Source organism: Myotis myotis, unplaced genomic scaffold (assembly GCF_014108235.1).
Source record: "Myotis myotis isolate mMyoMyo1 unplaced genomic scaffold, mMyoMyo1.p scaffold_m19_p_2, whole genome shotgun sequence".
In the NCBI taxonomy this organism is placed as follows: Eukaryota; Metazoa; Chordata; class Mammalia; order Chiroptera; family Vespertilionidae; genus Myotis; species Myotis myotis.
In genome coordinates, this window is record NW_023416324.1 from 161,659,208 (window position 1) to 161,674,299 (window position 15,092).

Sequence of the window (15,092 nt, forward strand, 5' to 3'; positions counted from 1 at the left end):
AAGCCTCGCTGCGGCCGGAGGGAAGAAGCCTAGTCTCAAGGCTTGGCTTCTCTGCTGAAGCCAGACCAAAGGCCTGGCTCCCGGGTGCTGGAGGAAAACCGGTGCTCGCAGCCAGGGGAAGGAAGGCCTATTGCACGAATCTTCATGCAACGGGCTTCTAATATATATATAAAAGGCTAAGTGACCGTTTGACCTTCCGACCAGCTGGTAGGTATGATGCATACTGACCACCAGGAGGTAGACACTCAACACAGGAGCTGCTGAGCTGCGGTGAGTTGGTAGTGGAGATAATCGGGTGATGCACCCCAGAGCCAGAGAGGAGGGAACCCGATTCCGGGGTGCATCACCCAAGAACCACTCTCTCACAATCCGGGACCCCTTGGGGGGTAATGTAGAACCGGTTTCGACCTGACCCCCACAGGCCAGGCCAAGGGACCCCCACCTGCCGGAGAGACCCCACTCACTCCACAGATGCCCTCGGAGCCGTGGTGCCACCCCAGGTGTGGCCAGCCGGGGAGGGACCTCGGAAGGTTGGCTCCAGGGCGTGTCTGGCCCCATCTTGCTCAGTCCCACCCTGCCTGCCACCTTCTAATTAATTTCCTTTCGATGTGCGCAAATCCGTGCACCGGGGCACTAGTTGACATATAACATCATATTAGTTTTAGGTATACAACATAATGGTTTGATAGGTGTTTATATAGTGAAATAATTACTACAATAAGTTTAGTTAACATCCATCACCTCACATAAATTTTTTTTTTTTTTGTGGTGAGAACTTTCAAGATTTACCTTTTTGTGACTTTCATTATAATGCCTCTTGCATTATAATGTGCTTCTCAACTTGTTTCATCGTTTAGGAGGTTGTCAGGAATATAATTAAAATAGAAACACAACAGTACATGAAATTGTCTACAGAAACGTGGCTACAGAAATGGTTCCTTTAGTTTGAACTCCAAAATGTTTTCCCTTTAACAAACACACAGCTCTTATTACATGTCAAGTGCTGGTGTAAGTGTTGTATAGACATTGACTCATCTCATTCTCATGACAACTCTAAGAGGGAGATTCTGTATTATTACACATGAGAAATTAAAAAGAGAGAGAAAAAATTGCCCAGGGTCACACAGAGCTAGTAAGTGGGGATGTGAATCCAGAAAGCCTGTGTGAATGGCCAGGGTCATCTTTCCCATTCCATTACACCTTGTCAGCTTTGGCTGTCCCCCACTATGCCCGCAGGATGGCTGGGGAGAAGGTCGAAGAGGTGGGCAAGGACTTCTTTCCCCTCACACCTTTTTCAAGTGTCCCTGGGAAGCTGCTTGCGGCTCGCCCAGAGCAGAAGAACGTGTGTCCCTTATCGCAGTGACTGTCTGCACCTGGGCCCACTGCCCCCATACAGACCTTCTGTCCCAGCCTCACCTCTCTCCTCTCCTGTTAGCTTTGCTCAAATCTGTCCCCATATAGCCCTAACCTAAATCTAGTACTTCCATTCTCTTCAAGCACTTTGACCCTCCCAGGAGGACTCTTATCCAAGAAGCAGGAAATAACTGGGTTGGAAGTACGAAAGAACTTTCTAGTAGCTGGAGTTATTGAGTTAAGCAGGAAGCTTCCTCAAAGCAAATGAGCTCCCTGTTGCTGGGACAGCTACTCAGATGAGAGGGAATTTAAGTGCTTCTTTAAAAAAATAAATAAATAAATAAATATATATATATATTATTGATTTTTTACAGAGAGGAAGGGAGAGAGATAGTTAGAAACATCGATGAGAGAGAAACATTGATCAGCTGCCTCCTGCACATCTCCCACTGGGTATATGCCCACAACCCAGGCACATGCCCTTGACCGGAATCAAACCCGGGACCCTTCAGTCCGCAGGCCGACGCTCTATCCACTGAGCCAAACCGGTTTCGGCTTAAGTGCTTCTTAAGGGTGGTTGGAATAAATGATGGCGAAGATCTCTTCCCAGGATTCCATATTTTATGTTTCCTAATGTTGTTTTAATTTGTACTTCATATTGTTTAAAGCAAAAGGTCTCCTCTCTAATGTCTTGAAACATATCTCATCTCCACTTGTATCACTAGTAGTTCTACCTTTAGTACTGATGCTTACCACAGAGAAAGATGGTGCTGGGACACGTCACTTCATTTGCACAGGGTCTTCTTCCTCTAGAGCAGCGGTTCTCAACCTGTGGGTCGCGACCACTTTGGCGGTCGAACAACCCTTTCACAGGGATCGCCTAAGACCATCCTGCATATCAGATATTTACATTACAATTCATAACAGTAGTAACATTACAGTTATGAAGTAGCAATGAAAATAATTTTATGGTTGGGTCACAACATGAAGAACTGTATTTAAAGGGCCAGAAGGTTGAGAACCACTGCTCTAGAGCAAGCATGTCAAACTCGTGGCCCACAACGAATGTTTTTATGGGCCAGCCAATATAACAGTACGTAAGAAACATTTAAATAAAAATTTCATAACTTAATTTTTACAATATCCTGGTATACATAATTATTATTAATAATGAACTACAATGTTTGCTAATGACTGATTACTATAATCATGTTGCATTCATTTCCCTTACGCACAGGTGCACCATTACTCTCCACTAATACTAGCAGTGAATATTTTAGCAGCCGATTGCTACATCATTAGTCTTGGACTGACTTGTTTGGTGTGAGCAACAGGAAATATTTTGCTTTCGGAGAACAAGAAAAATAGTTTAATTTGCATTACGCTTATTAATTTGTGCAGTTATTCAGTGTCTGGTAAGTTAATGTTCAAGAAAAAATACGAATTTTTATTAAAATGTTCCATTATTTTATGTCAACGATTACTCATTTATTTCAGCCCTTTGTATTCAGCATGTCTCTATCTAAATAAACCTACATTTCTATGAAAATTGAAGCTTTTGTTCTTTTGTGACCCACATAAACTTAAACCTTATTTATTTGGCCCGTGTTAGCCTTTGAATTTGACATGGTTGCTCTAGAGGCATCCTCTTCAAAATCCTGAATAGCCTACTTCCTCTCAGTCTAAGGGTCACTTTTTAAAAAATATATTTTTATCAATTTCAGAGAGGAAGGGAAAGGGAGAGGTAGAAACATCCATGATGAGAATCATTGATGGGCTGCTTCCTGCATGCCCCCTACTGGAGATTGAGCCCACAACCCAGGCATGTGCCCATAGGTCAACATTCAACCACTGAGCCACACCAGCCGGCCTAAGGGTCACTTTTGACATATCATTTTTCTTATCATGCTCAGGTCAGTACCCACTGCTGGCAATTCTGCCTTCCAACACCAAATGCCTGTGATTTCCAAGAAGTTGAATCACATCCAAGGTCTTCAGGACCAGTTCCTGGTGAATCAGCATTGACGTGACATCCTCATCCTACTTTCGTCTGTTTTCTTGTGTGACAAGAGGGCCCCAGTGAAGAGAACCAATATGTGTTCTTAGTAGTTTGTTGTCCCCACTTCACTGACTAGGATACTCAGAGAGCTGAGCAGACTCTTAGGCCTGACATCACAACCTGGGAAAACAGCCAGGTTGTTAGAAATTGTTAGAAAAGGGTCTTGTACCAGCTGTCAGAGCCCAGACCTTCTGACTGTGCAATCTTTTATGAGGTCCATAAAAAGCAACATAGATAACTTATTCCTGGCACCTGTGATGTTTATAGTATCTGGCGGAGCTGGGCAGGACAATAAAGGGGTCAGTACTGCGTTCCTGTGAAGATCTCCCTTGGGGATTACCATGTGGGCAGGAAAGCGGAGTGGGAGGGGCTGGTCAGGAGAGGAATGCAGGTCATCCCCATTCGAGGATGTCTGACGGGCCGCAGTCTGAACCTAATCTGCCCAAAGGTCACTGCTATGCCCAAGCTGCCCTAACGGCCTCTCCTGGGGCCAGGTTTCTGTCACAGAGCTGACGGAATCTGAGGGGCTCATTCATCCCCTGCCACGAAAGGCACCCGAGAAAGCAACTGATTAACATACATCTAGCCAGGCCGCCACATTCATAGGCCACCATAGTGTCAGGGCCATGGCCCCCCACCTTAACGTTCCCCAGAGTCTCCACCACAGAGCACAGAGGTGCTTTCTTCCCCTTCTCCTCCAGGACATACAGAATTGGCCTGGAGTGGCAGTGGGAGAAGCTCAAGTGGAAGTTTTCAGGGTCTGAATTGGTTACTCACACTCTCAACCCATAGAAAGGAAAGTAAACAACGGCAGGTTTTATACCTGAACCAGGCGTTTTATCATTAGGCCAATCTGTCCGTCGTCCATCCATCCATCATCAGAAGTGTGTCTCCTCACGGAGATGCGCATGGAGGATACAGAAATACCGAGTCCCGACATCTGCCATGTGAGAGTTCCCGTGTAAGGTTCCCTGTGCAGGGGCTCACCACAAGAGCGCCATGGTTTACCTGATGCCCTCAGGAAAAACTATTTGCTGTGCTCTGCCTCGTTTGCTTGCTTTTACGAGAAAAACACACAATGAAAATGATATTTATTTTATTGCAACATTTTACTGACTAGAACGCCAGACTTATAGTGGGTATAAGTATAAAAATAACCGAATTCTTACAAATAATACTTTGCTGCTACAGTACTGAATAATTAGTGGAGGTTGCAGTTATAATACAATTTTAAATAACATCCTCATAATGGATTTAACACAATCCATTGGGGACTAAGGTGTCAAGGTTTGCAAAGAGAGATCCAGGATGTGACTCAAACAGTTCAGATTCCAGCCACATGCTTCATTTCACCACAAATCCAGCAACACAAACATTAAAAAACCTCACAACAACCCAGGTTGAAAAACCTTTTTTGTAACCCAGGCAATAGAGGAAGATAAGTGGGTTAGTTTCACAGGGAGACTGCATCCATCCCTTCCCTGGGTGGTCCCATCCTTCCTACCCAATAATTCTGCATCTAATGCCTTAGATGGGCCCAAAAAACAACAATAAAACCAGATCTAATGCATCCTCTTCACAGATACCCAGGAGACAGAGCCAGTCTAAGATCTGTCTCTTTTCAGACCCATACTGTCCCTTTGGTTTCACAGGTTTTTCTGTGAGCAGTTTACACCAAAGAAACACTACTGAAAAGATATTTTAGCACAATGGATTAACTGCCATTTAATACTTTAATGCTCCTAGTATTTTAACCAGAGTTTCCTTCTCTGGGGATTGGAGAAAAGAACACACACTGTAAAAGCCGACTCTACAAAACCGAATATCCTTTTTCAAACCCAAACACAAGAACCCCAGAGTGAAATAAAATGTCCCTTCTAACCCCCACAACAGTTTTCACATACACACACACACCAAAAAAAAAAATCTCTGACAGTAGGGTAGTGTTAAATAAGATGCAAAAGACTGCAATTCTCCCTCTTTCCAAAGACTTGCTTTAGGTTTAAGATCAGTGTAAGAATCTCAGAACTATGGGTCAAACCCAAGTTGTGGGTGTGTTAGGCTAAACTAAGCCAGAAGCAAAGTTCATAGAGCTTCAGGGGACCTGGGCCCTTCACCAGTGGGCAAGATGGCTTAATAGAGGCCCCCAAAGGCCACGTGCAAGACCCTACTGTGTCTGCCTGGGCACGTTCCCATCTGAATAAATACCCTTCAAAGACATTTTCTTGGGCAACCATCCAGCCTTGTAAAGAAAAGAGGCTGCCTCCCTCTGGGCCAACTTTCACAGTCACCTCCTCAAGAACTCAATAATCCCATCGTCATTTCTGACCCCAATGCTGCCAGCCAGCTTTGATGAAGCTATCCACTCAGCAATTTTGCTCTAAAGGACTTAGCTGCTTCTGAAAATAAACTTTTGTCAAAGCCGGAAGATTTGTCAGCATTTCAGACATTCAACTGAATATGTTCCCGACTCGGATAATATTTACAAAAGTGTGCCTCCAAAATGTGGGAGCCACAGCCTTAGCGAGGGAACAAGACAGAGTGGCCCTCAGGTGGACGGCTAAGTCTGGCTGTGTGTCCCAAACCCCGCTCATCGCCTTACACCTCCTACCCCAAAGCCACGTACCTACATGCTCCGTGCTCAGCATGAACCAGCACTATTTTCTTAATGATGACTACATGTGTCTAAGAAATACATGTAATGACAAACCTGAAAGGACTTTTTCAAAAGGGGAGTCAACATAGGTTTTTTGTTTGTTTTTTTGCACTTCCTGTCATTAGTTTAGTTATTGCTTAATAACATTAAGGTTCTTTTACAAAAAGATAACACACTTTAAACTCACTCTCCCATGCCCTTTTACATTTAAAGTACACTGGATGGTGAGGCAGGGAGGTACAGTGAGAAGAGCAAGCCAGGCAAAGGGTCTGAAGCACGGCTGTGCAAGGCAATTGTCCTCTCTGACGTTTCCCACACCCGAGAAGTGGGCGCTGTTGTGCCCACCTCGCAAGGGTGTCGTGAGTCAAATACCTTGCACGGAGCCTGCCGTGGAGGAAACACCAGAGATGCTATGTGACCCTTTAGACTTCTTCCCATGTTGTCTCTAGAGTCCTGGGCTGGCTCACGGGGCGGAGAGGAAAAGACATGAGAAATAAGAGCCTTTGTTTAAGAGCTTACACAAAACCCACAGATGCTACCTGCTCAGGTATGTTACAGGACAGGTGGGTTCCATTCGGCCCCACTCTTCCCTATAGAAGTTTAAGAGTCTCCTGGGCAATTAGGCGTCCCTTTCCCCTTCCCCCCACTCCCCCAGCTTGGGCCCCACCCAGGGATACAGGGCTGGGGCATTTCTATGAATTCCAGGTGTGGGGCTGACACTGCGCACCTGGGCCATGGCTGAGAGTGTGTTTGCCAGGGGTGTGTCCCATCCTGTCCCTTCAGTTGAGGTGGCTGCTGCCCTAGCAGGTGCTGCTCTTGGCAGACAGACTCTTCTGGAGGTACCAGCCCCACCCAGGAGCGAAGCCAGCCTTTCCAGTCCTCACCCCGGTGGGCAGTCAGCACCGGCTAATGGTCATGCTGTCTTCAAGCCTTCTTAGAGTCTCAGGCCCTGGAGAGGCATTCCCCACCCCCACTCACTTCCTAGCAATCGCAGCGTCCTAGGTGAAGGCAACCTTGCGGGGGACCTGCTTTTTTCACAGTAAAAGAAAAACACATTCTTAATCCACTTCATCTGCACAAAACCCATTCACAGGAAAGTGTGCTTGGAGCTCACAGGACATTCCTTTCTGGATTCTTCTCAAGAATGCGTTTGGGGTGGAACACTTCATTTTGTGGAGCTCATAGCTCCGGCCCAGATACAGGAGGTGACTTGTCAGCTGTGGTGGCAGCTAACGGTGGCAGCGGGGCACGCCTGAGAATCGCCCCCACGTGGCTCTGGGTCGTGGGAGGAGCAAGATCTGACTGAGAGCCGGGCGCCAGGCCACTCAGTCTGTTGGCTCAGGCGAGCAGATGCAGGAGCTCTGAGCTCTCCAGTTAGATGTGAGGCCACGGGGCATAGGGCTGGTTCCACGGACAGATGCAAGGGCCAAGATTTCAAAAAGGCGACTTTCAGTTGGCACCTGCTGACTAAAACAGCATTCTCTCTGCATCTATCTCATGAGATGAGTGCAATTTAACTACCTGGAGGCCGCACACCCGGCTGGCACTCCTGGCTCCTGCTGCTGCGGGGGGGGGGGGGGGGGGGGTGAGGACGCGTGGAGACCACGGGGCACAGGAGTTCGCACTTAAAACTGTTAGGCTGAGGACTGCAGAAGAGTGAGGGTTAGATACATCTGAAGGGGTTAGAGAACTTTAAAGAAACAGCCCCCAGCACAGAACTGTCCCCACTATGGGTTCCACTGAGCTCTGAGCTTCCGGGTGGGACCAGTTCTTTACCTCTGTGTTCTCCACTTCATCCAAACCTAGGATGTGTCAAAGCAGAATCATCACAGCCCCACAAGGAGCAGTTAGAGACAGCACTGGACACGCCCCTCGCAGGCCCCACGCCACAGGCATGATAAAGAAGACGCGCGACGTTCCCTCCCAGAGGCCGACTCTCACCCCCGTCTTCCCAGAGTCTTTCGTTCTCCAATGCTGACCTGAATCAGGGCCGTGTTTCTGGAGGAAACTGTATAGTAGTACAAAGAGTGCAAATCACTGGGTGAGCGAAAATAAGTTACTTCTTCGGTGAATAAATAGTTCTGAGCAGTGGGCTGAAAGTTTATACCGACTTTGTGGGTGAGATCGGGGAACAGTTAAAAAGGTGCAGCATCGGAGGTGAGCAGACTTACATGTGGCTCCATCCCAGCTCGCTCTCCTTCCGCAGGAATCTGCCCGGCTTCCCACAGCACTGGGGTTTCAGGCGATGGACTGGCCCGTTCAGCCCATTGCTCTAACCACCGTCAGCTGTCGAGACTACACACGCTGCTTTTCCTTTAGTGGTGAAGTGCCAGCTCACACCCAACCTGCATTCAGCTTAGCATTTCCACTCCACATGGGGCAGCCTCGGCCTCAAGGACGAAGGTCAGACACCCAGGCACCACGCCATGTGCGCAGGGATGAAGAGCACCCCGCCGCCTGCACCTCTCGCTCTTCCTCGGGCCTCCGCTCAGCCCCTGCCCGGCTGCGGCTCGCTGGGCCTCTCTGCAGGGCAGCTGTGTGCCTCTAACTAAAACCAAATGGAAGTCATTTTGCCCCGGCCCAGCTTGTTTGAAAAAGTGAGCTTTCACTGCAAAGGGAAGAAGTAACCTTCACTCTAGGTGTCACCTTGACTAAAAAACCAAACTGGCGCGGTGGGCTGGGCCGCACACGTTTCCATTTCTCATTCTGGGGGTTGGCTTGGAGACTGCAGCACAAGAAGACCTGGAAACGTATTAAAATATTGTACAATAGCCTACAGCATCTCCAGACCTTAGTGGTATGTGCATCACCATCACCTGTTGTTTAGCACATGGTGCTGGGCAGGAAAACAACTAACGAGCCAGTATTTTGCTATAAATTAATCACCAAATCGAGGCCCATGGAAGCATCTGGGGAAACGAGGCCTTCTTTCTGGGAGTCTTGGAAAAAAACCCCAAAGGAGACCCCCTACTCAATTTACTAAAGTGCAAACTAAGGAGACCCCGGTGCTTGCAGTGGTGCCCAACGAGCTGCCCTAGCCGGAGTCATCCCTGCAGCCAGTGGCCGGGCCGCGGTCGCGCCGAGAACCTCCTGGTACTGGCCATGTGCACATTCACAGTAACAACAAGTGAGCGGCCTTCCACGGTGGCCACGCCCCGCACACCCGTCCCACTTCCTGCCTGCCACTCCAGTGCGGCTCCCAGTCCTGGGAGCAGCACCTGCAGGCCCCGTGCAGTCAGCCCTCTGAGCAACAGCCGGCCCAGCCACTTGCTCGGAGCAATGGGCTCCTCTCTCTTCTCACTTAAAAGTAGTCTCTTCTTCTGCTCTCATCACTGATGAAAGACGGGTTGTACTGTCCCGGGAAAATGCAAGAATGCCGGGAGCCCGGCAATCCAGTGTAGGCCGGGTAGAGTCCATTTCGTTCAAGTTCAGGATTCCTTACGCTTGTGGGCTGGAGGCCAGAGAGAAAAGGAAAAAAGGGCCATTTATTATTCATGGTTTAAATGTAATAGTAAAAAAAAAGAGAATGCTGCATTATAATAAACCTCAGATGGAGGCAGCTAATACTCAGCAAAGTCTAACCTAGAAGCCAGGGCCCTCCCCAGGATGGTTTTTTATGGAAAAAACTTGGACCAAGGGCAGTCCAGTGATTTTAGACCAACATAGGAAAATACCTGGATTAACTGTTATCTTTACTATTATCCAGATTAATTATTATCTGATTATTCACTTGACCTTTTAAAAGAGTGTCTTTCTCTGTGGAGCACAGCAGCTGTAATCCTCTCTGGCATTTAGCTGGACTCACTGGGTGAAGGGTCGTCTGACCCCCCTCCCCCCCCCACCTCGTCGGAGCTGGTGTTAGGACCCCTAGGCAGGAGGCCAACAGCGATTCTTAGGTGTCTCCGACCAGGTCCCAGCCTAGCAGGTTTCGACTGCCTGTCTGATGTGCAAAAGGGGCTCCTGGGGATGACAAGACTGCTCTGGGGAGGCCCTCACGGGGGACCCCTGGGGGAGAAGGCTTGCCTGGCAGAAATGAAACACAGGCACTGCACACAACAAACGCAAGTCCTGGGGACGCCCGCGGCACACGCGAGACCGTGGTGAGCGACAGCACTCACACGGGGGACAGCTTCATGCCGTGGCCGTGGCCGGGCTCTGCTGCCACAGAGTGCTCAGCCTATCTTTGAAATGCAGGTGGTGTTCAATTAAGTTCTCGATCGTCTCTATTGAAGGCGATTCTTTAGCTAAGGCCATGGAGGCACAGTTGGGTCCTATGACTGCAGGCCTGTTTGTTGCTAGGTAGTCACACCACACTGGGGTCGAGGAGACCCTAGCAAATCTGTGAGTGTGTGGTCACCGGTCGCTCCTGGGGAAGACACCTGCTTAGCTATGGCTTCAGTTATTAGAGCAAAAGAACTTTCCTGACAAACAGAAAACAAAGCAAACCCTTTACGAAGAAATACCAACAAAACCATCTGAGCCAGAGCTAAGTTTGTGTCTACGTTAATCTTTCCTCTGGGTCTTCTCGTTCTTCCCCCAGGTTCCAGTTTTTCAAAGAGCCCATGGAAGCAATCGCGTTCTTACCATAAACAAACTTGCCCTTCCCGTCCAAAGTCTGAACCCCCATGGTGAGTCCCCTTAGCAACCAGAGGGGTTGTGGTTTCTGTCACAGGATCGCCTGGTGTTATTAAGTCCCCATGGAGCCAGAGTGCATGTTTATTGCTACCGCTCCAACATGGTGTGAGAAGTCACCTGACATCTATTTATTTTTCGGCTTTATGTGTTTGCTTTATGGCTGACGCAGTGTGATGTGAAATGAACTGAGCAGTGCCTGGAAATATGACATGGATTCCTCGCTGTGGGACAGAAGCAGCCAGGGTTGCAGGGTGTGTCCCATCTGTCCCAGAGACACAGTCCAGGGCTGGGCAGAGCAAATTATTAAACACCTATTACATATATCTTCGAAGCCTCTGAGAAGTGCTGGTGGTGGATGAGGTTATATTGCTCTCTTTCTACCTTTCTCTAACCCCTCAGTTTCGATTACCCAACAACATGAGGTAAGGTGGGGCAGACAAGAGATAAAAAGGAAAGGGCCAAAGGCTAAGTATCATTTCTCTATCTTTCAGTATCCAATCCTATAACTTAAAAGCAAGGTTCATAACAAGACGGCTCCTGCTACCATCCCATAAAGGCAATGTGCTCTGTGGAAACAGCCTTCATATCTCACTGTTCCAATAACTAACATGCAAATAGGTCATAAGTGAACTGAACATTAAATTCTGTCCCTAAGGGGCTTAGGCCATCATTCCCTGTAACCTGTAACTAGCTGTAGTGCTTTGACTACAGCCAAACAGAATCCCTTTAATTCTCAGAGGGAACCGGAGCCTGCGGGCCCCCTGGCCCCGGAATACACACCGAGTAATACACGTCCGTCATCTGGAGGAGGTTTTTGGTGCTTCCGTTCTCATGCATCTCAATAGCTTCTCGGCCCCATTCCTGCGAGCGAGGGTTCTTGGGGTACTCAGCGTATGGGGACATTTGGAAATCTCCACTTTTGAAGATGAGTTTGCTTATGTCATTTTTATTCTTTCTGTGGGGTAAAAAAATATTTGAAAATTTAAATGAATACATTTTGTTAAAAAATAAAAGGTATTTGTGAAAGCACCATCTAGCATTTTACAAGGTAAATTAGACCTAAAGCTACCACTATATTTCTTTGTAGCTGCCCACCCAGGAATGTCATTACTGTTATTATCTTTAGTATTTGCCCAAACAAGTAAAAATGCAATTACGTACAAGGAAAGATGCAAAAACCCCTCCAAACTAAGAGGCCCAGGGGACCATGGCAGGCCTCTCAGAGAGCTGCCAGAGAGCTGACTCAGACCCTCCTGGGGACAGACCGGCGCATCATGGGGCCAGTGGGAGCCAAGAGTCGGAGGAAAGGCCTTCGGCCTCTGGTTCTGGCCAGCGGGAGCATCACAACGCACATGGAGCTTCTAGGTCTCATGCAGATTTATTAGAACAGGAGCTCTGGGGACGGGGCGCCTCTGGCTGGGCGGAGAGATGCGACTTGCTCCCCGGGCCATATCTCGCTACTAACAAAGCTGGGACTAGAACCAAGGCCGTCCAACGCCCTGGCTAGTGCTCTTCTACCACATGAAGCTACTTCACAAACCATAAAACCAGGATGTCTTGTTTGCAAAAAAAGCCACCTATTTATACACCTACACGTCTCATGTCAGTGGGTCAGGGAAACCCTGGGGCAAGTCCCCTACATGTGAGAGGTGGTCACTGGAAATTGTTGGAATATGTTAGTCACCTACGTACTAGACATGTTTACCCATATGTACCCTGGACTTTTCTTCCTTCTACCTCATTTTCCTATAAGCAAATGTTCGTGGGAAAGCACAAAGCAACTCGCGGTCATAAAAGCAAATGTCCAGTGTGTGGCTTAGGTGTTGTTCCTCCTGCAAATTCTGAACAGGCCTGCCACTGTGCTGCCCGGAGGGTGGGGCATCTGGTCTCACAGTGGCTTCCTTATTCACAGCTAGCCTTCCTTTCCAGTGACCAACAGTCACAAGGTCCTTCCCCCATGGTTACAACTCCCTGGTACAGGGCATTTAGCACACAGGGGGCTGATGTCCCCTTGAGCACCCAGGGTTTCTCTCTCCAGCTCCTAGTCTCAGCCCCAGGATTTTATTTCGCTCATACTTTTGGACGAAAGGGCCCACATGCTAACTTGACAAGCTCAGGGGAGGCCTGCATGGCAGTCTTACAAACTCAGAGACCTAAAGTAACCACAAAGGATGGTCTGAAATTAAACTTTAACTAAAAGCAGTTATGGTGGGCAGTTGCGTCCTAGGCCAGTATCTTCACTGACAAGGTCAACCTTTACCTTAACCGAGCCTATCTGTCTTTTTGCATCTATAATAACATACCCTTGAAATGTCTGGGTAACTTGTAACTTTCCTATTTCTGGACCCCTTGGGGCACAACCCAATGTGCCTGGGCTCCAAGACAGATACCACATATTCCTTCATTATCATGTTCATTGTTCCTGCACCCACCTAAGTATGCGTCTATCATTTTACTTTTTATCCAATCCAAGGGGTTTCCATGCTTTGCCTTCTCCTACCTCTCTAGTCTATCACCAGTGGGTTTCATGTAACCCATCTACGTCCCTTTCCTTTGATTGCAATGTATAAATACAGATATAACCCGCCATTCTCCAGAGCAGTGGTTCTCAACCTTCCTAATGCCGTGACCCTTTGATACAGTTCCTCATGTTGTGGTGACCCCCAACCATAAAATTATTTTCGTTGCTACTTCATAACTGTAATTTTGCTACTGTTATGAATTGTAATGTAAATATCTCATATGCAGGATGTATTTTCATTGTCACAAATTGAACAAAATTAAAGCATGTGATTAATCACAAAAACAGTATGTAATTATATATGTGTTTTCCGATGGTCTTAGGTGACCCCTGTGAAAGGGTTGTTCAACCCCCAAAGGGGTCGCGACCCACAGGTTGAGAACCGCTGCTCCAGACCATTATCTCAATTCATTGAGGTTCTGCTTCCTGGCATATGTCGACAGTTTGGCTCAAATAAACTCACAAAAATTCTTTACAGGTTTCAACGGTTTTTTACGTTAACATACTTTATCTTTGATCATTGGGTGGCAACTTTGCAAGTGACCGGCAAAGGCTGTACCACGAAGTCTACATCCCGAATGGGCTGTTAGGGCAACCTGGTCCCTCAGCCTTACTGGAGACAAAGGGTATCTTAAAACGTCCTGCATGTCAGCGGCCGAAAAGAAATCTTGCTATTTTGGTAGGTTTCCTCCGTCTGTTATGTCAGGAGAATGCCTGCCATTTATTATCATCTAAATCAAAGGTGATTATGTTTCCTTATCTGAATAGATAATCACAGAGAAGGGGAACCAACTGTCTTTTCTCTTCCCTGCCCAGTAGAAACCCACTCTCGCTGGCTCCCAGGAAGCCTAGCACCCAGAACACTGCTGGGTCTGCTCATCCCCAGGCCTGCTACAACTTCTCTGTGCTCAGGTATCTCAGGTACCCATTTCATCTTTGTTTGATTTTTAGTTTGTCCATTTAGAGTATACAGTCAGTGGTTTTTAGTATATTCAGTGTTGTGTAACCATCATCACAATTTTAGAACGGTTTCATCACCCCAAAGAGAAACCTCATACTCCTTAGCCATTACTTCTCAATTCTACCCTCTGCCCACCCAGCCCTAGGCAATCACTCATATACTTTCTGTCTCTATTAGATTTGCCAACTTGGAACATTTCATACAAATGCAATAGTTGGTCTTTTAAGGCTGGCTTATTTCACTTAGCATAATATTTTCAAAGCTCATGCACATTACAGCATGTATCAGTATTTCATTCCTTTGTATGGTTGAACTAGAGGCCTAGTGCATGAATTTGTTCACATTGAAAGGAAATTAATTAGAAGAAATATTTTAATATCGCTATTCACCCTTTCTCTATAATAGAAACGTCAACCAAATTCACGATCAACAATGACAGATGGAAACACACACGTGTGATTGGCACCAGCGAGAGCTTTATCTTATATAATAAAGTGGTAATATGCAAACTGACCCTCACTCCATCACACTGCCACAAGATGGCTGTGCCCACAGCAGAGTCAGGGTTCCCCTAACACAAGCCGTAACGAGCGATCAGCAGGGACCTGAGGCTGCGTGGTGCCGGGGTGGGGGACCTGAGGCTGCGCTCCCCGTCTGGTGGGGCTTGACAGGGGACCTCAGGCCGCGCCCCCCACCCCAGCACTGGGCTGGGGGACCTGAGGCTGCGCCCCCCATTTGGTGGGGCTTGACAGGGGTGGGGCCGGCCGGGTCAGGGTCTCGTGCAATTTCGAGGTGCACATGGGTGGGCGGGAACTTGACTCTGGGTCCCCCAGTGTGCCCCAGACTCTGACAGGAGGAAGATTTTCATATACATTTTACTAATTTTCTTTCATCCCTGAGACTTCTA

General features: G+C 47.6%; 2 protein-coding genes across 5 annotated transcripts in view; both read right to left on the reverse strand.

The window, feature by feature from the left end:
• MUC13 (mucin 13, cell surface associated) overlaps positions 1–4,413 on the reverse strand; it is a 42,019-nt gene extending 37,606 nt beyond the window's left edge. The window contains exon 1 of the mRNA XM_036348542.1: positions 4,400–4,413. Coding sequence (XP_036204435.1) covers positions 4,400–4,413 — 14 coding nt within the window. The remainder of the gene's footprint in view (positions 1–4,399) is intronic.
• A 78-nt stretch (positions 4,414–4,491) lies between these two features.
• Positions 4,492–15,092, reverse strand: part of HEG1 (heart development protein with EGF like domains 1) — an 89,349-nt gene continuing 78,748 nt past the window's right edge. For all 4 annotated transcript variants that reach the window (XM_036349280.1, XM_036349279.1, XM_036349277.1 and 1 more), the window contains 2 exons: positions 11,484–11,658; positions 4,492–9,519 (listed from right to left, as the gene is read on the reverse strand). In XM_036349280.1, coding sequence (XP_036205173.1) covers positions 9,370–9,519; positions 11,484–11,658 — 325 coding nt within the window. In that variant the 3' untranslated portion in view covers positions 4,492–9,369. The remainder of the gene's footprint in view (positions 9,520–11,483; positions 11,659–15,092) is intronic.